Source organism: Caretta caretta, chromosome 6, assembly GCF_965140235.1.
Source record: "Caretta caretta isolate rCarCar2 chromosome 6, rCarCar1.hap1, whole genome shotgun sequence".
NCBI lineage: Eukaryota > Metazoa > Chordata > Testudines > Cheloniidae > Caretta > Caretta caretta.
In genome coordinates this window covers 61,781,859-61,806,085 of record NC_134211.1, presented here as the reverse complement: position 1 = coordinate 61,806,085, position 24,227 = coordinate 61,781,859, and the positions used below count along the sequence as shown (strand labels likewise).

Here is a 24,227-nt window from a genome sequence, read left to right as displayed (position 1 = left end):
TTCCCTTTCCGACCCACTGTTTCTCTCTGGTGGGCCTCCAGCTCTCAGTGCTTGGGGTCACTGAGGTGACTTAGGCCTCCAGGTAAGCCACAAGAACTCCACCCCTTCTGGCATTAAAAAACAACTTTCCAGCATTCCTCAGACTAGGTAGTTCTTCCTGTTCACTCAGTAGGCACCCTCACAGGGCCACATAGTATCTTCACCCATAGGTCCTCTTCTACCATCTTCCTGGGCTCAACAGTCTATTTGCCTTGCTGGCACAGAACCATAGACAGAAGGCTTCCTCCCACTGTCACTGAAAGTCCCAGCCTGGACCCCCTAATTGAGCATCAACTCTCTTCAACATCCCTCTGCACTATCCTGCCCAGGCTACTTCCTTCTGGCAATGCCCCTCCTCAGGGTCTTTCTCTATCCTGTCCCTAGATCTCTCGCATGTCTTTTCCCAGCTCTGTTCTACCCGGTGACCTGGCTGTCTCCTGAAGCCTACAACCAAGGAGAAACCACCCCACCTCATACCTTCATTCCCCTCACTCACTGAACCACAGTCCCTACTCACAGGATCTCAAACAATCCCTCCTGGAAACTACACCTCCCATGGCTTCCCACTCTTAAAAGGCCAAACCTCAATTATGCCTGGGCTCACAGCACCCGCTCTTAAAGGATGCAACTTCATTGAGTTCAGTGGAGTCCAACCAGCTTATACCAGGACAAGATTTAGCTCTTAAAGTCTGTACAACTCCAGGTATGACTTCAGTAATTAAGACATGAATTAAAGTATGGGTGAGAAACTGAAGCACAGAAAGGTTAAATGACTTAACCAAGGCCACCCAGAAGTCAGTGGCAGAACCCAGAGCTCTTGCCTTATGTGCTAACATGTAATAGGAAGGCATTTCTTTCTAAAGTGTAAATTTAACATTTTCAGAGTCACTGCCATCTTAGCAGCTGGAGCACTGCATACTGACACACCTAGCTCCATTTTTATGCAAATTATGTGTGAGCCATAGGCTCCTGATGAGCTGCTGACTTGTCCTTTAGGTAGGCAAAGGTTTAGCTGCCCAGGTTATATTATTATGAAAGAGTTCAAAAAAGCCCCACACCTCTAGGTCATCTTAGTTAAAAGCTACAATAATCTTCAGGATAACAATGAGGTACAATACAAATTCACACCATGAAATACTCCCAAGGGCACAAGCCAATAAAAACTTTATTTACACACATTCTCATTACACAACATTATCAGTGGCAGGTTTCCCCACACACGCAAGGAGTCCCAGACATTTATAGGTGGCCTTTACCATCCAAACAAAGTAACTGGTAAACAGTCCAGAAAACAAAGAATTAAATGCTGCAGTAAGTTTGGCATTTTCCTGGGCAAGTTTCCCTTCTCTTAGCTCTCCTCAGACCAGAGAACCAGAGCTCTCCTCTTCGCACATCTGCTTGGCTTTGGCTCACTTAGGGACGATACCTCCTTTTTCAAACAAAAGGTTTAAAGAATTTTACAACAAAAATGTAATACAAATATTCACTGTAGAGGGCATTTGGTTCGTTTGTTCTTTGTGGGTTTATTGGCAATTTGGCCAAAGTTGTAATGTGTGCTTATCAGAATTTGTTTTAGGATTTATTAAAGGAGTTTAAATTTGTTGCATGATCTCCCCATACCTAGTCCCATCCCTCTATTGGCAGGGTGGGCAGCGGGGAAGGAAATCCCATCTCTGAGGCTCCAGTCTTGAAAAATTCTACTAATCTGAGTTGTGTTAATATTTTGGACAGCCAAGTAAATTTGTCATTAACTTTTACATCATCATCTTGGCAAGGATAGATTTTGTGGATGGGCTAAAAATTTTTCCATAACCGTGGGCCACCAGCCAGGGCACTAGCAACAACTTCACTTGCTGCTGGATCACAGTCTACATGCACCATCTAATGAAGGACAACTGCAGGACTGTTTTGGTCTGGGGTTCATTTACTATATACAATCTATCCTAGTTTGCTGTGAGTTTTCTACCTTGATGAGCTTTTTAGTTTAAAGTTCTGATGAAGTTTTAAGTCTTCCTCTGCTCCAGGATTTCTTGGCAACTTCGGTACACTTCAACCAGACAGTCTAGACGTGGCTTGGAGCTCTAGAGGTCAAGGAAAAACAGTCAGGCTCTGGGCTAGTTGCTGAAGAGGTAAGAGTTTTAATATTCATCCACAGTAACATTTGTCAGATGGAGGAAGGAGCGGGAAGAAGGCTCACACAAAGCAAGCTACCATTGGCATGGATATAAAGGGAACTCAAAAGCAAGGCATCTGCAGTAGATTATTTTTCTGAAGCAAGATGATGACTCTATAGAGTGAACTCCTCTTGTATCCATACAACTCGAGGTGATCCATCAGGCTCCAAGGAAGGGCTGAGGCAGATTGGAGGGGAATGATTGTATGAACATAGCCTGTGCTGTACCTGTACTGTGGTTAGAGGACTTCAGTCCTCAAGGCTGTCAATGCAGTCCCTTTAAGGAACAGGACATCCACTTTGTTCTTTAAGTTAATGCAAAGTTATGGTTGAGGTTTTAAACACCCAGAGGCTAGAATATTCAAGTTGATGGGTCACACAGAAACTGTAACTTTTATCCTTTGTACATATAGCATTCTGTATTACTAAATCTGAGCTTTAATTTAATGCCTCAATATACATGTGCAACAGGACAGAATTACAATTGTCACAGGAACCACAACTTTGAACTTCCCAATCTCACCAACAATATAACAGTAACATTTTTCCAGTTTAAAATTCCTTGACTTTTCAGTAATAATATAATAGTAACATTTTTTCAGAAGTTCTCAAAGGGCTTTGTAAACTAATTAAGCCTCACAATACTCTTCAAAGTAAGCGTATCTTTTTTATTGACGAATAAACTGATTTTATTCAGAGGACTTGTCCAAACTGAACGTTGGTATGAGGAGGGGTAATTGCTAAATTCAATGGCTTAATTTAGCCCAGTAAATCAGTGCCAGATGCAGGGAAAAGAAAAAATTTGACTGCACATGCTAATACATACATTTGTTACAGGTGAAACACATATATATCTCATGAGAGGGTGGGGAACAAATTATGTGACATGAGACAGAGAGCAATCGTCCACTGTCAGTACTTGGAGTATTTACAGAGAAACCAGAAGGACCTGGTTGACAGGAGATAGAAATACCTCCATAATAAAGAAGGGCACTACTGCAATTGGCTCCCTCTTATACTAATCAAGTGTGGCTTTCAGGTTCCTGGCAAGTTACTAATGAACCTTTGCTAAGCCTCAGTGGTCCTTGGGCTTTAACTATAACTCAGTAAACGGGGATTTGGTGAGATCTCTACAGCTTCTTTTTATTGGCCTTGTACATATATCATACTGAGCACTATGATGCTGGTGTATATAATATGTAATGCCAAAATGCATTCCACCAAGAGTATTATGTTATTGTTACCTTTTTGACATTTTGTTAGTCTGTGCTTCCCAGCCTTGACCCCCTTATAATAAGCCATCAATGCCATAGCTGCAAAACATCCACATGGTCCAAATATCACTTATGATGAGGAAATAGAATACTATTACTTACTGGCATTTATACAGCACCTGTCATCCAAGGATCTCAAAGTACTTTATAAAAATGGTTAAGTGTTGTTCTACATTCTGCAGATAGGTAAGACTGAAGCACACAGAGGGTGAGAGGATTTTTCAAAAAGCAAATCAGTCTCTGACTGTGGAATAAAACCCAGGTGTCCTGATTCTCAGACCCATAACCTAATCGTTACCCCCATATATTACTCCTCCTCTATTTACCATAAGAAGCAGCTTTCCTCATATTGACCCAATGTATCTGGATCCTGCCCTGGAGGATCTACCTTTAAGAAAGGGGAGTTCAGACTCCACAGTGCTTAGCCTCTTCTACTACTGTCCACAAGAGGAGAGGACGTGGACTGAAACCACCAATTCATTCCACATAATCACTAAATGGCAGTCAAAGGATAATGATTTTTTGTCACTACTGACCTGGGTCAGATTAAAGCCAACAGAGAGGTGAAAGGTTCTGTATCCCATTCCTAACCTTCTGAGTCATCTAGTCCCCCAGGGTTTTATGACTTTTGAGCTCCCAAAACAGCAGTGTAGTATGAAGTCCACCTAAAAGTTATCTTTGTAAATGTTGCCAATGGCAGCTTGAGAGAACAATAGGTCAGGTCAGTGCAGACGTGTTAACGGGCTCCGTCAGATGATATTCATTAAAATTGCCTTCTCTAAAGTTGGCATAACAGAGAGAAATAAAGACTATACAGTGGAGGCAACAAGAGGTTACTGCTCCTGTTAAAGTATCTGTGAATACACCCTCAAGTGAGCATGTCAGATTGTCTTAGGTGAGAATTTTTGAGGGGTACTGCATTTCAGACTAAAGCATCCTCTTTCCTAGGTCCTTGGTAGTGAGTGGTTAAAGGAGAATCAAATACAAGTATCAGAGTATACCCTTGAAAGTAGCATTGTTCAGAGTTGGGTGGATGCGAGAAACCACACCCAAATACAAGCCTATCCCTTGGCATTGGCAATGAATAGAGGCAGCTGAGATCACAGTCCGATGCCAGGATTCTCAGTGGAGCTGTAAGGAATTCACTCATTGCAAGTGACATTGGATTTGCTGAAGAAGTTTAATTCATTAACATTTGTAAGTATCTTTGAGATCTTTGCCTATCATCAGCAACACGTGCAGCTGAATGCAATTTAGCTGTGTGTAGCCATTGACAAATTGTGTTCAGTAGTGATTCAGAAACCATGGCTAAAACCTGACACTCAGCAGTAGGTAATTTTCACAGGTAGAGAAGGCTGTAGAGTCATTACATTATACAAAGTATACAAAAATTTGTTATTACTATATTTGTACTTCAGTAGTGCCTAGGAACGTGAAAGGAAAACCCACTGTGTTAGGCACCGTACAGAGTCAAACAGTAAAACGGAATTCCCAACCCCAAAGAGCTCATAACCTAGGTTACGACAAGTCACAACGAGTGGATCGTACAAATAAATGGGCAGAGAAGAGAGGAAAGAAGGTAATGTTAAGCAGAGGTCTCAGCTCACCACTTCTGTTTCAATACCTTTGATTGTCATTGGGTAAAAAAGGCAGAGACCATCCACTTACTTCAGAGTACCTCCTTACCAGAACCTTTGACGTGGGTAGCTGAGACTCTACTGGTGGCAGCACTGTATAGCCTGAGGAGGAGACGACACACAGAAGCCAGATAAACCAAGCTGTATGAAACTCAGCAGCCTTGGTTCCTAGGCTGACCAATGAGCTTTTCTCTTGGGTTGAGATTTGCACATCTTTCTATTCCTACTCTGAATCCAGAATGGACTACACGAGAGCCAAAAGTGTTTTCCCAACACTAATTTCTACTGCTCCTGTGGCACCAGCTATAAAGTGCTGTAGGAATCAAGCTGGCGGACTCCGAGGCACATCTCGGAGAGAGCAACTGCAATGGGCTGAGTGAGGGGTTATGGAATGAAAAGTGCTGAGAACCCCAGTAATACCAACAAACTACAAATCTGAGTCTCTCCACAATCCATTTCATTCTCACCTGAAAGAGCGGCACCACCTCAGACACCCCATGAGGTTCCCCAGGATCTTGGAGAAGGATGCACAGGTAATAGATAACTTTTTGCTAAAAAACAAAAGCAAAAACCAACAAAGCATGAGAATTTTATCAGAGTGCCTTAAATTATCAGTGAGAGGGGATCTGTTCCTAACAAAAGTGACCTGAGGGAAGGGGTAAGGCATATTGAGATGACTCAGCACCAACAGCTGATTTAAACAAGGAACAATTTTTGCTTTAAAATGATGTGGTCTCCTCTCATCTCCCAACTGTGTTTTACCTTAGAAATATCAGGAATGCCCTGTTTTTATGGGTTTTGCTGGAGGATCTTTTAAGGCTCCTATAGCATAGATATTGTGATCTCCTTCCCTTTAACTGAAAGGGTAATGGTGCTGAATTTTTAACAAAGACGTTGTTTTTCCAAAATGTTCATCAGTCACTGTAGTTCAATGGGTATTAACAAAAAGCAAACACAAAAAGTGTTTTAAACAGTCTGACTAAAAATTCCTTCCGCTCTTACCCTTTTGACTCATGATATCATTTTACTAATTCTCCAGTTATCACAGGATGTGTCTTTCCTATAAAATTATATCATAATTAAACAGGATTGTGAAGAATCAAGAAAGGATTTGTCCTGGTCTGCACTGACTACAAAGACGCTGCCAGTGACATCCTGTCAGTAGACTCACTTCTTCATGACTGTGTTTAAACATGGTAACATTTTGTTATTTAGTGCAGCACATAGAGTCTTCCAGACTAATCAGACCTGAATAGACTTAAAGCAACAAAAAACAAATTTTAAAGACTTTCAAGCCTTCTTTAGCCATCAAAATGAAGAGAGAAAAAAAAAAATATGTCCAAGCTCAGTTGTTTTTTCTTTTGCAGATCTTGGTTAAGATCTGCACTGCAGTGCTATGAACTCCAAGAGGTTTTCCTGCTCTTTCATTCCAAGAAGCCAGGTATCTCCTTTCTATACCAATCAACTTCAAAAGCGTTCTCTCAAATACTTTTCAGAGGAAAATGGAGTTCCTGCAGCCATTCCATCTACAGCTGAGATCTCTTCAAATCTTACAAGCCAAGCACAATTGTACCCGGTCTACACTGGAAGGGAACAAATCTAGGGAAACAACCAAACCAAACCCACCCACCCACACCAATATATCATCCCAAAACATACACAGCCCATGCACCTCAGTCTCTAAGGCCCTGTTTACATTACAGTACATTGACACTGCAACTCCCTCCCTCCACTGTCACCCAATATATGTGCAATTTTAGCCACATTTAATATTACACTTTTAATATGAAATCAACTCCAATAAATTGAGAGGATAGTTGCGGCTTTCCCGTAAGACCTTAAACAAAATCAGAAAACCACAAACATAATGAGATGTATTGTGGTCTGTCTTCTGATTTATAAACCATTTGGTGTGTCTGACATCGGGACCAACACTCACAGGAACAGCACAAGAGGGAATGTTTACAACCGCTGACCCAAATTCACCCTGATGTAAATCCACTACCATCAACTTCATTATATCAGGGATGAATGTGGCCTTTTGTTTTAAATGTCCTCTTTCCAGCAGGGTTCAGAAAGGAAAAAGATGGTGCAATGGGAAGAGAAATCAGGAATATAGAACATAATGTTGGTGAAGCTAAGGACACCACACCAGTCCAAGAATTTCATGCCTTGACAACAAAATCTGAATCCATTGCCCAGTTAAAACAGTTGTTCCTAGCCCAAGCACACGGGAAAACATAACAGATGCAGTACTGATTATGCTGTACAAGAAGAAAGGCTGTATGAGCTGATTACCATATAGATGGCCTCATTGATGACCACGTCCTTCACTTGGCTCATTTCAATGAAGGTTGTATTCTCTTTGCCCGAAGCATAGGATGAGGTCATCTGGATGCCAAGTGAGCCAATGACTAACAGGGACTCGTGGTCAATTTTCACAAAGTGCAGGTACACGATCAAGCCAATCAGGGTGATAAATATAGCAGCTGAGAGCACCATGCTGTTCTGTAAAGAAAACCAAACAGGCATTTAGGCTCCAACCCTGCAATTAACTGCATGCAAGCATAGACATGGGGCTATGTACAGTAAATTGTAGGGTCATCCATGAAAGTCTGATAGTTCCCATCTTGCTTGACACACTGTGGACTAACCTCTAGATCAAGAAGCATGAGTCTCTATACCTTGAACTTAATTAAGTGCCAAGCTCTGTGGTTGAATGCTGTAACAGACTGATACCTCAGTGGATCAGGCCTGGAGGGGGACCTATAACTGACCAGTGGGTTCATAGAATCATAGAATATCAGGGTTGGAAGGGACCCCAGAAGGTCATCTAGTCCAACCCCCTGCTCAAAGCAGGACCAATTCCCAGTTAAATCATCCCAGCCAGGGCTTTGTCTACTTTGTTCTACTAACTCTGCCCCAAAACACCAAGTTATATCATACAAGACAGACTGTCATATAAATGCAGATTATGATGCAGTTACACTTACAAAGATAGACAGGTATTACCCCTTTTTTATAGATGGTGAATCAGAGGCCCAGCATGATTAGAGAGTAAGGATGGTCTTGTGGTTCAAGCACTGGATTGGAATCAGAAGATGTGAGTTCAGTCTAGTTCTGCCATGTGTGACCTTTATTAATCTTAATTTCTCTGCCTTAGTACCCTGATCGGTACAATGGTAGTAATACTTATCCCTTTCTTCAATGCTTTGTCTTGTATATTTAGACCGTAAGCTTTCTGGAGATGGAACTGTGCCTTGCTAGGTGTTTGTATGGTGCCCTGATCTTGGGACCTTTTGGTATTACTACAATATAAATAATACATGCTAAATCAATGATTAGATTAAACTCAAGCAGCAGGTCACTTGGAGAGCTGGGAATAGTATCCAGGTGTCCTGACTCAAAATCCAGTGCTCTATCCCCAGGACCAATTTTAGAGAGAACATTGCTGAGCATAGGAAATATTAATTCTATCACTAATGGACCAAAACTCTGTTGTTCTAACTCATTTCATGCCACTTCCCAAACTGAATAATCCTTGGTGGCTGTCTTGAAGGAGGAATGATGCTGGACTGCTCGCTAGCACTATTACAGGAGAAAGGGGTCCTGCGCTGCACTAAGAGGGTGGTGAGATTGAGGCTCAGGCTCTTGGGGTAATGGAAGAATTTCAACCAATGGTGTACAGCTTGGATCAGTGTTCTTCACAGCTTGTATAATCAAGTAGGAAGGCACTGGGGGCAATTGCTGACAGATTAATGCCTTCTTACAGGAATTTAGGATACAATTCCCCCACTAACAAGTGGCTGTTAAATCCTTGCTCAATAAACTATCTTCTGACATTGACAACCTTGCCAATTATCACCCTGGTCTCTTATCTTTGCTTTCTGGGAAATGTCACTGAGAAGGTTGTCGTATGGCAATGCTAGTGTTAACTGTAGTCCTCAGACTTTCTTGAGCCTTTTCAGTCCATCTTTTGGCTTCAATATAAACTATAGAGATTGCACTGGTCTCATTGGTTGTTCACAATCTCTTAGTAATGCTAAAGGTCAGATATTTATGCCTATTCTTTTAGATCTGTCAACAGTCTTTAAAATCTTTGCCCACAAGGTCTTGTTGACACATGATCACAAGTACGTAGATGGTATTGCTAGTGGAGTGCCCTTCTTCCCCTCAGAAAAATTTGAGAGAATTATTCTCCGTGATCACTTCTCTGCCCCCAAGAAATATCTCCTGTGGGTTTCCAGACACTCATCTCTCCTGTTCAGTGTATATAATCTGGCTCCCATCAATATGCTAGACATGGATCCATATACATAAAAGATACATGATCCCTGCCCTGAAGAAGCTTACAAACTAACTGAGGCTTCTGGGAAAATAATGAGATCAGAATGTGGCTGTCATGCAACTCTGACTCATTTTCATCAAATGAAGATGACAGAGCATCTTTGCCTTCCCAGAGCCTGGATGAGCCCAAGACTTGGGATGTGAACTAGCAGAAGCTCAGCTCAAGCAGAATTGCAGTAATGCTCTACATGGGGATACCCCTAAAGATCACTTAACAGCAACATCAGTCAGTCTTCCTGAATAGTGATATATTACATCCATTTGCTAGGAACTGGCTTTCTATTCACTTCTAAGACTTTACTTTGTCCTGTATTATCAGAGTCTCAGCTACCTGGTGCATCATCTTGCTCTCCATAAGCCATCATAGCAGCTGAAGTCAGATGGAGTGAGTGTTCATGCTCACTAGCCCCTAGATTTCTACATCTGGGGGCTAGATGTACCGATGCATGTTCATTTTCATTATCTGAGTCAGATGCCACCAGCAGAAGGCTGTTTTTATTTTTTGGTGGTTCGGATTCTGTAGTTTCCACATCAGAGTGTTGCTCTTTTAAGACACCTGAAAGCATGCTCCCTACCTCGTCCCTCTCAGATTTTGGAAGGCACTTCCGATTCTTAAATCTTGGGTCGAGTGCTGTAGCTATCTTTAGAAATCTCACATTGGTACCTTCTTTGCCTTTGTCAAATCTGCATCCGATGAAGTGAGCTGTAGCTCACGAAAGCTCATGCTCAAATAAATTGGTTAGTCTCTAAGGTGCCACAAGTACTCCTTTTCTTTTTGCGAATACAGACTAACACGGCTGTTACTCTGAAACATGTTCTGGGTCATCATCCAAGACTGCTATAACATGAAATATATGGCAGAATGTGGGTAAAACAGAGCAGGGGACATACAATTCTCCCCCAAGGAGTTCAGTCACAAATTTAGTTAACTCATTATTTTTTTAAATGAGCATCATCAGCATGGAAGCATGTCCTCTGGAATGGTGGCCAAAGCATGAAACGGCATATGAATGTTTAGCATATCTGGCACTTAAATACCTTGCAATGCTGGCTACAAAAGTGCCAAGCAAATGCCTGTTCTCACTTTCTGGTGACATTGTAAATAAGAAGAGAGCAGCATTATCTCCTGTAAATGTACACAAACTTGTTTGTCTGAGTGATTGGCTGAACAAGAAGTAGGACTGAGTGGATCTGTAGCCTCTGAAGTTTTATATAGTTTTGTTTTTGAGTGCAGTTATGCAAAAAAAAATAAATCTACATTTGTAAGCTGCACTTTCAGGACAAAGAGATTGCACTACAGTACTTGTCTGAGGTGAATTGAAAAATACTATTTCTTCTGTTTATCATTTTTACAGTGCAAATATTTGTAATCAAAATATACACTTTGATTTCAATTACAACACAGAATATAAGACAGAAAATGTAGAAAAATATCCAAAATATTTAATAAATTTCAATTGGTAGTCTCTTGTTTAACAGTGCGATTAAAACTGCAATGAATCACAATTAATTTTTTAATCGCGATTAATTTTTTTGAGTTAATCGCGAGTTAACTGCGATTAATCGACAGCCCTATCCTATACGGCATCTAACAACTTCAGTTTGACTAAAGGATAGCTTTCAGAAAGGCATCCAGAAAGTCTTGATTTGAAGACATCAAGATATGGAGAATCCACCACTTCCCTGCTCACTTCTTCCAGCAGTTACTCACCCTCACTGTTAAATTTGTGCTTTATTTCTAACTTGAATTTGTCTGCCTTTAACTTTTGTTCCTGTTATGCCTTTCTCGGAATTTGCGCCGGTTTAAGGCGCTGGCTGCTGCCTGGTGTCTGTGTGCGAAGGTGGTGGGGGCAAAGGGATTCCCTGGGTAAATAATGACAAAAGGTCCTTTCTTTTAAATAATGACATTTCCGTGCCCGCCTGGAGACTGCAGCACTTTGATAAATGAGCAGTGGGCCATGGGGGACCCTGATGGGGCGCAGGGGACGCGGGCTGACGCCAGCGCTCCCCTGACGGCGGATTTCGGGGGCCCCTCACGGGGGCTGGGAGAACGTGGCGGCGCATGACCTGGGCGCCCGCAAGGCGGAGGAGGCTTTGGGGGCCCCCGCCAGCCCCGGCGGCGCGGGCCCGGAGGGCCCCTCGGTACCTGGCTGAGCACGAAGAGCCCATAAGCCGCCAGCCAGACGGAGCAGGTAGCGGCGCTCAGCGAGCGCAGCTGCAGCCGGGGGCAGCGCACCGAGAACTCCCGGCAGGAGGCGCTGTACTGGCGGCGCTGCAGCGCGATGCGGCCCCCGGACACGGCCCGGTACACCCCCTCCTCCATATTGCCCCGCCAGCCAGCCAGCCAGCCGCACCGAGCGGGCCTCCCGCCGCGCAGAGCGGCCCCGGCTGCCCGCCGCTCTAGCCACCACTTGCCGCCAGCTCCATGGTACAGAGCTCTCACTTCCGCCGCCGCCGCCCGGGCTCGCTCCCCGTGTTGCCCTTTGACCTGACTCGGTCTCCTGCCTCCCCTGAACCGCCCGCCCCCGCGGGAGCTGCTGCCCGAGGAGTCCGGGGCCGAGCCGCCCTACGCAGCAGCCCCCGGCTTTGGGGTGCGCAGGCCCCTCCTGGAGCAGGGGAGCGTTGTGATCTCTGTTTGAGGGATGGGGAGCCTGAGGCCAGGGGCCGCCCAGCTGAAGAGGCGGCCCCCGAGTGACAGACTGTTGCCCTCCGCCCCATGGGCTCGTTCAGCGGGGAACTTAAGTCTCCCAGTGCCCTTATCCGTACCCGCAAGTGGTCGCCGCACAGCAGTGCTGGCCCAATTCACAGGCACCGAGTCAGAGGCGTGGTTGTGGCTCCTCACGAAGAGCCGTAGTTTGTGAAAGGCGAAGGCCCAGGTTGTCCGTGGCTGCTGATTGTAGGGGCCTCCCATCTAAAACTGAGCTCCATTGAACCTGATTTTTCAGAAGCACTGAGCACTCCCGATCCAGATAAAGGCATGGGGAGATCCAGACGCTCAACACCTCTGACAATCAGGCCCAAGGTGTCTCAATTCTGTAATTGAAATGAATGGGGCCACGTTTTGATTCTACTTAGTGCTTGAGCCCTAATAAGGTAAAACATGCAGGCAGAACCCTGTTGACTTCAGTGGGGCTTTATGCTGGTATAAATTTCTCTAGTCCCACTCTTAGCAGGGTGATTACCTGGTCTTGCCAGGTGTATCCTATAACAAGGACACACGCTAGCATCCTCCTGGAGTCCTAGAAAATCAAGTTCAGACAAATAGGATAAACCCATCCTAAGGTAAGAGAGTCTGAAAGAGACTCCCAAATATTTTCCTGGCTACTACACCATAATGACTCTCTCATAAACTGTCAACAGGTACGGCTAGATACTTTTTCTGAATATCTGTTTATTTTAAAATCTAGCAGTGTTAGAAATTTAAACTGTTCCTCTCTGTGAGCATCATATTTATCTACAGTGAATTTTATTTAATTCTCTAACTCAGGTGCCTCTGAACTTCCTCAGTCTTCTGTAGTCTTTGACTAATCTAAATAATCTTGTGTCATGCGCAGATTTTGCCAGGTCACTGTTTACCTTCCTCTCCAGGTCTTTAATAAATAAGTTTAAACTGCTCTTAGTATAAATCATTGCAATATCCTCTTATTTGCTTCATTCCATGATTTAAAAACTGATGACTTATTCCTGTTTGTTTTTCTGTTTCTGTCAATTTCTGTTACACAAAAGAACTTCTCTTACACCCTGTATCTAGTTTCCTTAACTACACCTTCTTATGAGGAACCTGATTAAAGCTTTTTGAAAGTCTGAACCAATAATATCGACTGGTTTTCCTTTGTCACCCTCAAAGACTTCTCCTAAATTGAGGGATGTGATTCTCGGTTAAAGCCCACATTAATTGGGTCTTGTATTGTGTTTCTCTAGGACAGGTGTTCTTCTTAATATTGCTTCAAACAACTTGCCGAGTGCTGAAGTAAAGATACTGGCCTTTAAATGTCAAACTTAATCCTAATGCTTTAATAAAATAGACCTAATATTGCCTACCTTCTAGTCCTCAAGAATATCAGCTAGCTTTCATTGTAAATTACATTGTTTTGTTAGCAGCTCACCCACTTAATTCTTAAATCCTTCAGAACTTTTGGGTGAATACTCTTTGGACCTGAGGGCTTGCTGCTGTCACCATACCTCACAAGGAGTAGACAAGAGAGGGAACTGAAGAACCCATGCCTAGGAATGCCTGCTGCAGAGGTACTTATGAAATTAAAAGAATTAAAGTTAGCTTAAATTTGGTTTATAATTTGTGGCTAGTACGGAAAAGCCCCCATCAGCAAGTAAAAGAAGGCCATGAAAATAATAAGTATTATTACTTATAGTGTGGAAAAGATATATGTGGTTCAAAAAGTAACTGATAAAGCAAAAAGACAAAGGAAAACGGTCTTAAAAGAAACAAGTACAAACCATCCCATTATTTAGCTGGTAATAAGGAGAGAGGAGCCGAAAGGAAGGCCTTGGAGGAAAGAAAGTAGCGAGGATAAACTGCTTCAAACTGGGTTTTTGCTAAAGCTAGCAAGTTAGCTGAAGTGTATAAAGAGAGCCATGAAGCTGCCGGTTCTTTTTCAGATCCTACCTGATCATGCTGGAGATGAAATGGTTTTCCCTAGGTCAGGCCTGTTTGTAAGTATACTGATCATGTTCTTATCAATATTTTATTACTGTATTGGGTGTAGTGACTGTTCATTTTTAGGGTGCTATGTATGTTTACAGCAGTTGTATAAAATACCATTTGGTCTTTGGATTTAATAAAGGAATTGTTGATTAAATTTAGCATTTGGTGGTCTCCAATAATTTCAGATACTATTAATGATTCCAAAATTTTTGGTGACCAGAAAGGACCCCTGACAATTTTAGTTGCTGTAAACCCCCAAAGTGAACGGACCTGTTATCTAGGGACAATATAGAATTCTCTTGAAAAGAGAAATTCAATAAAATAAGGGGAATAGAGGGAGGTATTCTAGATACCTATGTAAAAGAATGCTTGGCAGAAGTCTGTTGAATGCCACTGAAATTAAAACAAAAAACAAAAAAAACCGTTGGCAGCCACAGAAAAAACAGTATCTAGCTTCTTTTATCCTAAGGCAAAAAGAGCCAAAATAAAGCAGCAGTTTCACAAGCATTATTTCTGGTGGCTACAAACGAAATATGCCACCCTGAGGGATGAATGCAAAAAGCATAGAGAACAAATCAAAGTTGTAGAGAAGGAAACAAGCTAAATGGAAAAGATTCCTGGAAGGAAAAAACAACGTCTGTCGCATAAATCCAAAGTGAAAAGCAGTTGTCTTTCAAGGACCATATTTAGTGAGTACAGCTTTGCAGGCAAAGTGTACTAAGTTAAGAAATAAGTGCAAAAAACATAAAGATAAACTTAGAGACTAAGAAAAAGTCAGCAGAGAAATGTTATTCTGGGAGATAAGACAGAAGAGTTATAGTCCCAGAAGTTAGTAGCTAGTGCGGTCTTGGGAAGTGTCTTATTAAACAAGGAAAAACTAGTGAGTAATTTAAGGAAAAGGTATGTGCAGTTAAAAGGAGCTTTTGTGCAAATTAACTCTGCAGAGCTCAGAGGGGACTCGATAGTCGAGGGTAGTGCAAGTAATAAAATGTTAAAAAATTAGAAGTGATTAAATGTTACAGAATGTTGGTGTTTTACCAAAAAAAAAAAAAAAAAAAAATGCTTGGGTTGATAGTGAAACCCAGTAATGGCAGTACAACTCCATGCAGTCATGCCTTAGTAATGAAACAAATTATGTAAAGGGGAGATCAGTTGGGCACAACTATGTTTTGTCCCCAAAAGCCTTTACAGCTGTTTAGAAGGAAAAGACCGCTTCTGGAGAAATGTATCTGTAAATAATCAATTGTAAATAGCTGCTGCTGGCAGAGTGACAGTCTGATTAGAACTATTTGACTATGGAGAGACACGGTGAGTGAGGTAATATCTTTTATTGGACCAACTTCTGTTGATGAGAGAGAGTTTGTAGTACCCTCTTTTGTATGTTTAAAATGAATTGGCTTTTAAAAGATTCCATTAAAATTCCATCCAAATCTTTCATTCAAGATTGCAAAGCTGACACCCACACACACACTCTTTGAGCAGCAGCCAACATGTCTGGGCAGTCTTAACTTTGTTAGTTAACACTTTGGGTGTCTCAGTGCTATTACAAAGTTTAACTTTTTTTTAATTAAGTTATAAATGTTAAATATAAACCAGTAAATGAAAATAGGGAATAAAAGGGCACAGGCAGAACTGGGATAGTGGAGAGAGATCCTGCATCCCTTTTTCAGTAATGAAGCAACAGCTGAGAGAGCTGCAGAAGAAAAATAAAATATTAATGTATAGTGTGTGTGTATGTGTATATGTGTGTGTGTGTGTATATATATATATAATTGATATGGCTAATAAGTTATAGCAAATAAAAAAGTGAAAGTTAAATTATGAAAGGAGTGAGCATTTCTATGGAACATGCAGTGTATACTGTAAAAGAAATGTAAACAAGACATACTACTTAATTAAAATCCTATCATGGCTCCAAAGAGGCTTTTTCAGATGGCTGTGTGTTTTGGAAGCAGAAACCAACTCAGCACCAAGAAAGATCAGTGAATGTAAGAAATGATGATTAACCACTAAAAATTGTATCCAAAAGTTCTGATTAACTGTGGTGTAAAGTAAAGGTTATTAGGGAGTGAGAATCTATATGGGAATGTTTTGTAAATAGAAAAAAGAATTGTATTTAAACTAAAGCAAGTGTATACAACATTTAAATGCCTTAGTAAATTGCAAATGAATGCAACTGATGGTTTAGGGTTGGGTAAACCTTTTAAAATGTTGTATAAGATGTAGATGATATTCTGGTGTAGACAGGTAATGGTATTAAAAGTCCTGTGTTAGGTTTTAATGAAAGCTGGACTAAAGCTAAAGCCAAAAAAGGCTCAGCTCATGAAGCAGGAGATTTCCTTCCTGGGACTAACCCTTCAACCAGGCCTGTATGCTCCAAACAAAAGCTTCATGTGATGTGATTTTTTTTTTTTAGAACTGCCCCTCCATATTTCAGAAACAACACTAGATCACTGCTGGGTGTGACAGGCTTTTGTGGGGGATTTCATCCCTGGTTACACTGTAATCCTTGCACCCCTCTACCACCTCCCCCAGAAGAAGACAGAGTGGGAATGGATACCCCCCAGCATACCCTGCCAGCGTATAAGTTAGGAGGCTTTTAGCACAAGCTCCAGTTCTTAGCACCTCAGCTTATACAAAACCTTTTGGATTGTTTGTAGCAACCAGGGAAACAGCCATTTCAGCTATTAACTCAGTATCTCACAACAGAGAAAAGCGTTAGTGTTATGCTTCCTGGGTATTAAATGGAGTTGAAAAGCAGTATGCCTGTATGAAAAATACTACTGGGTTTTTAGTGGGCTCTGACATATTTTAGATATCTGGTGGGGCTGGGACGCATAAAACTATGTGGCTCATACTCTTTAAAAGTATCTTTTGTCTGGTAAAATCAAAAATGGTACAGTGTCAAGTTCTAAAATGACATGGTCCTTGCTGCTGGCAGAGCACCATCTTGAAGTCTGTCCTCTCAAAAACCCAGTCACCCTTACCAGCAGGATTGTTAATTGTACTCCATGTGAGTGTTCTGGAGAAATTTTCTCTAAAAAGGGGCCCTTAACCCTTTTATCCCATGAGCAGTACATAAGTTAAATTCTGAAGGGCGGTAGCCTGAGGGACTAGCAATATATGTTGATGCGTCACCCTGTCACCAAAAAGGGACCCTAGTCACAAGATTTGCTGTTTGAGCTCCCCGCATTCAGGCAGCTGTACCTCTGCAGCACAGGTGTAGTACACACTCAGCCAAGCGTACTGAAGTGGCTGCTGTGTCAAAGGCATTATCATTCTGTAATAAAGGACAAGTACTGGTTGGTGTGATATGTTCAAACTCAGTGGATCTGTGATGCCTTGACAACATACCTCCCTGGGTGGAGTATGAATTCATTTTGTAGTGCAGATCACAAGCCTTTACGCTTCTCAAGCCCTTTTGTCCTATATATAGGAATTGGCAGATAAATTGGGTAACTCGGTGATATGTGGTTAAGGTAAAAGCTCATCCTAGACTTAGGAAGTAAGGAAGAAGAATAAATGTGGATGAAGCTGCTGCTGCTAGGGAGGCTGTGGTATGGGTCCCACCCTGATTATCCTTGCTGTTACCACCCAAGCACAAACAGAAAACACTGATTGAGGACACGTCTACACTTGCAAAGTTACAGGGCCGGCAGTTACAGCGCTGCTCAGAGAGTGCAGAAGGGAAACCGCTGTTGTGTGTTCACACTGACAGCTGCCCGCACAATAGCATGTTCACACTTGCGGCACTTGCAGCACTATTCACAGTGCTGCACTCTGGGCAGCCATAGAATATCAGGGTTGGAAGGGACCTCAGGAGGTCATCTAGTCCAACCCCCTGCTCAAAGCAGGACCAATCCCCAACTATCCCACAGAGCACCACTTTTTCTTTTGCTTCTAAGACTTGTGGGAAGATGGAGGGGGTCGCGGGGCATCCTAGGTCCAGTCTCAATGCCCCGTGATGCATTGCTATGCATCCCATCAATCCCTGTGCTGCTGTTCACATTTGGCACTATCTTTCAACAGTTTGTGTACTGTGTGCCCTGCCTGTTTCAGGATGCAGGAATGGATCCCAAACTGCTAACCAGTATGCTGCTCACTCTGACCAACAAGTCATGAGTGGCAGTGGAGTTATTCCTCAAACTACAAAGGCAAGAGGAGAGCGACATTGATCTTGCCATGCATAGTAGCTAAGACACGAGATTGCTTGTGGCATTCATGGAGGTGCTGACCACAGTGGAGCACCGCTTTTGGGCTCGGGAAACAATCACTGAATGGTGGGATCACATCGCGATGCATGTCTGGGATGACGAGCAGTGGCTGCAGAACTTTCGCATGAGAAAAGCCACATTCGTATGACTGTGTGATGAGCTCACCCCAGCTCTGCGGCTCAGGGGCACGAGAATGAAAGCTGCCCTGTCGTTGGAGAAGTGTGTGGCGATAGCACTGTGGAAGCTGGCTACTCCAGACTGCTACCGATTGGTCGCTGATCAGTTCGGAGTGGGAAAGTCAACCGTTGGAGTCTTGTTGATCGAACAGGGCCATTAATCGCATCCTGCTCCGAAAGACCGTGACTCTGGGCAACATGCATGACATTGTGGATGACTTTGCATAAATGGGCTTCCCTAATTGCGGAGAGGCGATAAATGGCATGCACATTCCAATTCTGGCACCAGACCACCTAGCCACCGAGTACATTAATTGCAAGGGGTATTTTTCAGTGGTTCTCCAGGCATTAACGCAGGCTGGTCTGGAAAGGTGCATGACGCATGCATCTTTCGGAACACTGGCCTCTTCAAGAAGCTGCAAGCAGGGACTTTCTTCCTGGACCAGAAGATCGCCATAGAGGAAGTCGAAATGCCCAGTGTGATCCTGGGAGACCCTGCCTACTCCTTAATGCCGTGGCTCATGAAGCCATACACTGGGCAACTTGACAGCAGCAAGGAGCGGTTCAAGAGGCTGAGCAAATGCAGAATGACTGTGGAGTGTGCACTTGGCCATTTAAAAGCCTGCTGGCACTGCCTCTGTGGGAAGCTGGACATGGCCAATGGCAATATTCCTATGTTTATAGCCGCATGCTGTACACTCCATAATATTTGTGAAGGGAAGGGTGAAAGCTTCACTCAGGGCTGGACCGCTGAAGCTCAGCACCTGGATGCTGAATTTGAATAGCCAGAGACCAGGGCTATTAGAGGGGTGCAGTGTGGGGCCATAAGGATCAGGGATGCCTTGAGGCAGCAGTTTGACGCTGAAAGCCACTAATGTTTGTTGCTGTGCTTGAGAGTGCAGTGCTTGTAATGCTAGGAGATTATTGTGAATGGTGCAGACGATGCACTATGAAGATCTAAGAAAATGGCCTGTTGCTTTGCAGGACTCTGTTTGCTTTCAATTAATGGACTAAAGATTGCTTTCAAACCAAAACAATTATTTTATTAAAAAACAACAACCGGTGGAGAGAGACAAACAAAAAAACACATCAGCACTGAGGGGGATGGGGAAAGGGAGGGTCCCAGGACGGTTAAAGATTTGTTTATGTCCAGGTATCATATCCAACCTTGTCCTTTGGAGTACAGTGCAGTGGGTACTGTACTTCAGCACGGCTAAACTGCAGAGAGATGGGTGTTGAGTGCAGTGGGTACTGGGAGTCTGCAGTGCTGGACTGTGGTGGGGCAGGAGTGGAATGCAGCGGGTACAGACTGGAGCCAGGAGGTTGATAAGAGTGTGTTGGCAGTGTCTGGGGGGGGGCGCATGGGAAAGAGTTTTGCGACAGCGGCTGCAAGGGAGGGCAGGCACGGAACTGCTCTGTTTGCAGTGCTAATAGTGCATGGAGCATGTCCGCTTGGCGCTTCATAACATTTAAGAGCCACTCCATGGCTTCGTTTTGGCGCACCGTGTTCTCCTTTCGGTCCCTCTTCTCGCTGTCCCGCCACTCCTTCAATTCTTGTTTTTCGGCTGCAGAAAGCATCATGACTGCATGCAGAAAGAGCCACCAAAGTATCCACAGGGGCCTTCGCAGTGGAGGTGAGGTCACCACTGAGTATCACGTCCAGCTCTTGTAGAACCAGCAGCTTGTGGGCACAGCACCAGAGCAGCAGTTTGCCTCCCGCACCTTGTGGTAGGTGTTCCGCAGCTTCTTCACTTTGACCCTGCACTGAAGTGTGTCACAGTCCTAGCCCCTTTCTGTCATTGGTTGTGAAATCTGTCCATAGGTGGTATAATTCCTATAGCTGGAACACAGCTGGGACTGGACAGCCTCTTCTCCCCAAATGCTGATGAGGTCCAGCACCTCGGCATTGCTCCAAGCGGGGGATCGCCTGGTGCGTGGAGCAGACATGGTCACCTGGAAAGATGCACTGAGACCACTGCACGCATCACCAAGCAAACAGGAAGGGGACTTTCAGAATTCCCAAGGAATTTAAATGGTGGGGATGACGGTTGGTCACCTGAGGGCAGGGCAGTAGAGCTCAAACCAGTGACCAGAGAGGTGAGAACAGGCATTGTGGGAAACCTCCCGGAGGCCAATCAAAGTGTAGTAATGGACCCGGGTGTCCATACCAGCACCGAGGAGCTGTACCCCAGCACAGAAACCTGTATGCCTTTTGTCGGGGTGGTTTTTTTTTTACAGCGCTGCAACTGCACGGTTTCTGTGCACTAAGTGGCTTGGCAGTGTGTACACCTCTGGAGTTACAATGCAGAAAGCTACTTTACTGCGCAGAAACTAGTCGGTGTAGACAAGGCCTTAGTAACATTACAAGAATCTGATCCAGAGTTATCTGCTCTTAATCAAACAGTAATGCTTGGGGAGTTAAACCAGTTAAATGGTAAACAACCCCTTGTTAGGGATAACTCATTGCTCAGTGAAGGGGATGATTTGCCTTACCAGGTTTGGATTCCTTTACAGCCCTTTCAAAGGGAAATGTTGAGATTAGTGCATGATGTATTTCAGGGGCCCACCAAAATACTGATACAGTAGAACCTTGGAGTTACGAACACCTCGGGAATGGAGGCTGTTTGTAACTCTGAAGCGTTCATAGCTCTGAACAAAACGTTACAGTTCTTTCAAAACTTTACAACTCAACATTGACTTAATACAACTTGTAATTTTTACTGTGCAGAAGAAAAATGCTGTTTTTAACCATCTTAATTTAAATGAAACAAGCACAGAAAGTATCCTTAACTTGTCAAATTTTTTTCTTTCCCTTTGTTTTTTAGTAGTTTATGTTTAACACAGCACTGTACTGTATTTGCCTTTTTTTGTTGTTGTCTTTGCTGCTGCCTGATTGCGAACTTCTGGTTCCAAATGAGGTGCGTGGTTGACTGGTCAGTTCGTAACTTTGAGGTTCTACTGTACTACTTTTCAGTGATTTAAGGTAGCCAGCCCAATTGCAAAAAAGATGTAACAATTGCCTGGTTTATGCTTAAAAAAAACTTCTCCTGGACAAACAAAAGGTAGATTTATCCAGGCACAGCACTTCAAGGGTCCTTGGGAAAGACATGCTAGTCAGTTAAAATTGTTCAGAGGTTCCCACTAAGGGTACACAGAAATTGTTTTGTTTTTCAGGCTGTTGGCAGTGTATGGAGAGGGTGATGTGATCATACATGAGACGTCTACCTTAACTGCGCACAGAGCATGCCAGGATGAGTTGTAAGTATACTGATCACATGCTTATGAATACGTTATTACTGTATTGGGTGTAGTGATTGCTTAATTTTAGGCTGTCAGGCATGTTAAAAGCAATGGTATAAAATACCATTTGGCCTTTGGACTTAATAAAGGAATTTATCGTTAAATTAGTGTCTTGTGTGTCCCGTATTAATAATAATAATTTCAGATACTATTAATAATTGCAATGTGTAGGGAAACAGTGGGGTGGAACTGGTGGTCTGAAGAAACAATACAGAGGACCTCAACCTTGGGTGTGGCAGCAGGTGAAGCCTGGCACTAGCAGAAGACTCTTGTACTGAATCACACTGTAATACAAGCAGCTGCTTTGAAAGATGGGCTGGAAGTCTGAAGAGGAAAAACTGTAAGGTGAGAGAAACTGGGGGAAGGAAATAATGGTGCAGAGAGACTGAAATAAGTTGAGAAAATTAGCTTTGGAGAGAGAATTAAAATAGAAAGAAATAAAGTGGAACCAACATAGCAAATTTAAAGACGGGATGGGAGGGGACAGAGTAGTAACAGTGGAAAGGACTGATGGGGACTACTGAGGCCTGGTCTACACTGGGGCGGGGGGATCAATCTTAAGTTACGCAACTTCAGCTGCGTGAATAACGCAGCTGAAGTCGACGTACTTGGGTCAATTTACCGCAGTGAGTCGACTACTGCTGCTCCCCCATCCACTCTGCCGGCACCTGTCGCCGAGCTGGAGTACAGGAGTCGACGGGCGAGCGCTCGGGGGTTGATTTACTGCATCTACACTAGACGCGATAAATTGACCCCTGCTGGATCCAGCACGTAGTGTAGACATACCCTGAGATGGGAGTCCCAGGAGATGGAAAGGGGGCAAGGAGAGAAAATTGAAGAACTAGAGGTGGTGGGGGACCAGTGGTGGGAGGGGAGAGAAATGGTCTCCCAGGAGACCAGTAGGGGTAGAAATGGGAATGGTCAGGAAATAAAAAGGAAGAAAAATAGATGAAAGGAAATTGGATGATGAAAATGAGAGAAGGAAAGAGAAGGAAAAAAGCAAGAAATGATGCACAACTTTAAGGTTAGACATTGTTTTAATTTCTGGCCAAATTCATTTCTGGCTAACTCCCTTTTCCTTAACCCCATATTGGGCTCTACCATTGCTCTCCTTTCCCCAGTTAACTCTTTTGTGAAAAACTCTTCTCACCCAACTGGTACTCCAAACGGAAGTAAAGTGCAATGTTACCACCATGGTTCCTCTAAGGAGTAGAGAGCTGGGGAAAAAACAGGAAAGGGAAGTTATTTGTAAATCAAGTCTGGTCTATGCTACCTCTATCGGCATAACTATGTCGCTCAGGGGTGAGAAAAGTGCACATCCCTGAGCAATGTAGTTATACCGACCTAACCCCCTCTATAGATGGCGCTGTCGGCAATCCAGCTGACATAATTACTGGGAAGCGAATTAACTAAACCCGCTGGCCAGCTCTCTTCCCTGGGTGTAGAGCGTCTTCATTGAGGTGCTACAGCGATGCGGTGTTTTAAGTGTAGACGTGCCCTCCGTTAAGTATGGGAAAAGCAGAACAGCCCTGTTTGTTTGGAAACGGCGGGTGTAAGCTAGCGAAGGGCCAGTGATACAGCATCCAGAGAAGTTTCCCCACGCTTAAAGCTAAGCTAGCCGGAGCGCATCATGCTTTAGGTGCTGCTGTCTCTAATGGCAGGAAGGAATGGGGGAGCCCAGGACGGCGGTAGGGCCGGGGGGAGACGTGGCCGCTGGAATGGGGCGGTTGGCGCAACGGGGGACACGGGCGGCTGGGCACGATCTAGTTACTGCACAGCGCCCATCAGCGGCCTCTCCGGCCACCTCCCAGCAGCGCATGATGCCGCGTGGCCGCGTCTGTCCTGGCTGAGTGTCACCTGTCCTGGCTGAGTGTCACCCGTCCTGCCTTCGGCGGAGAAGGGTGTGGCAGCGGGGAGACGCGAGGCTGGCCAGGCCAATGGGCCTGGCGCGGGACCGGCGGGAGGTGGCCGCCGGTAGTGGCAGATCACAGCGCGGCGGGCCGCTGGCAGTGGGGTCGGGGCCCGGCCATTGGATCCAAGCGGCCCCAAAGGAGCGGGTCGCGAGGAGCCAGAACCCGGGCGGGGCTGCCCGGGGGAGAGGTAAGGGCTCAGCCCCTGAGAGGAGCCCAGCAGAGAGGCGCGTGACAGGTCCCCCCGCGCGCAGGGGCGGGCCTAGGTGGCGAGTCTCGGCGTTGATCTCCCGTGTGGGGGCGGGGCCGGTCTCTACACAGGGAGGGGGAGGGGACGCTCCTTGCTGGCCGGAAGAGCAGGTTGCCGGCAGGTTCGCAGCCGAGCGCACGCGCGGCGCACACCCCCGGGCGGCCGCGCTGCCATTGGCCCGCCGGGGAGGGACCTGGGGGTGTGTCCCGGGGCGGGGCTCCGCCCGCGTGGGGGCGGGGGGGAG

General features: G+C 44.4%; 1 protein-coding gene and 1 long non-coding RNA gene across 4 annotated transcripts; one reads left to right on the top strand and one right to left on the bottom strand.

Annotated features, from left to right (window-relative positions):
- Positions 1-1,186: 1,186 nt before the first annotated feature.
- PIGH (phosphatidylinositol glycan anchor biosynthesis class H) lies at positions 1,187-11,848 on the bottom strand. 3 transcript variants are annotated; one of them, XM_048854083.2, is made up of 5 exons: positions 11,617-11,845; positions 7,422-7,631; positions 5,591-5,674; positions 2,006-2,120; positions 1,187-1,468 (listed from the first exon to the last, which is right to left on the bottom strand). In XM_048854083.2, exons 1-4 carry the CDS (start codon positions 11,791-11,793, stop codon positions 2,043-2,045), a joined length of 549 nt encoding a protein of 182 aa, XP_048710040.1. In that variant the 5' UTR covers positions 11,794-11,845; the 3' UTR covers positions 1,187-1,468; positions 2,006-2,042. The 3 variants fall into 3 exon arrangements, with proteins under 3 accessions (XP_048710040.1, XP_048710039.1, XP_048710041.1); XM_048854082.2 differs by having other exon boundaries at positions 1,187-2,120; XM_048854084.2 differs by lacking the exons at positions 1,187-1,468; positions 2,006-2,120 and adding an exon at positions 2,129-5,225 and having other exon boundaries at positions 11,617-11,848.
- A 30-nt stretch (positions 11,849-11,878) lies between these two features.
- LOC125638390 (uncharacterized) lies at positions 11,879-21,907 on the top strand. Its single transcript, XR_007357207.2, has 4 exons — positions 11,879-13,715; positions 14,088-14,141; positions 20,095-20,251; positions 21,698-21,907. It is a non-coding gene; the product is annotated as an uncharacterized LOC125638390 (long non-coding RNA).
- The last annotated feature ends 2,320 nt before the right edge of the window (positions 21,908-24,227 follow it).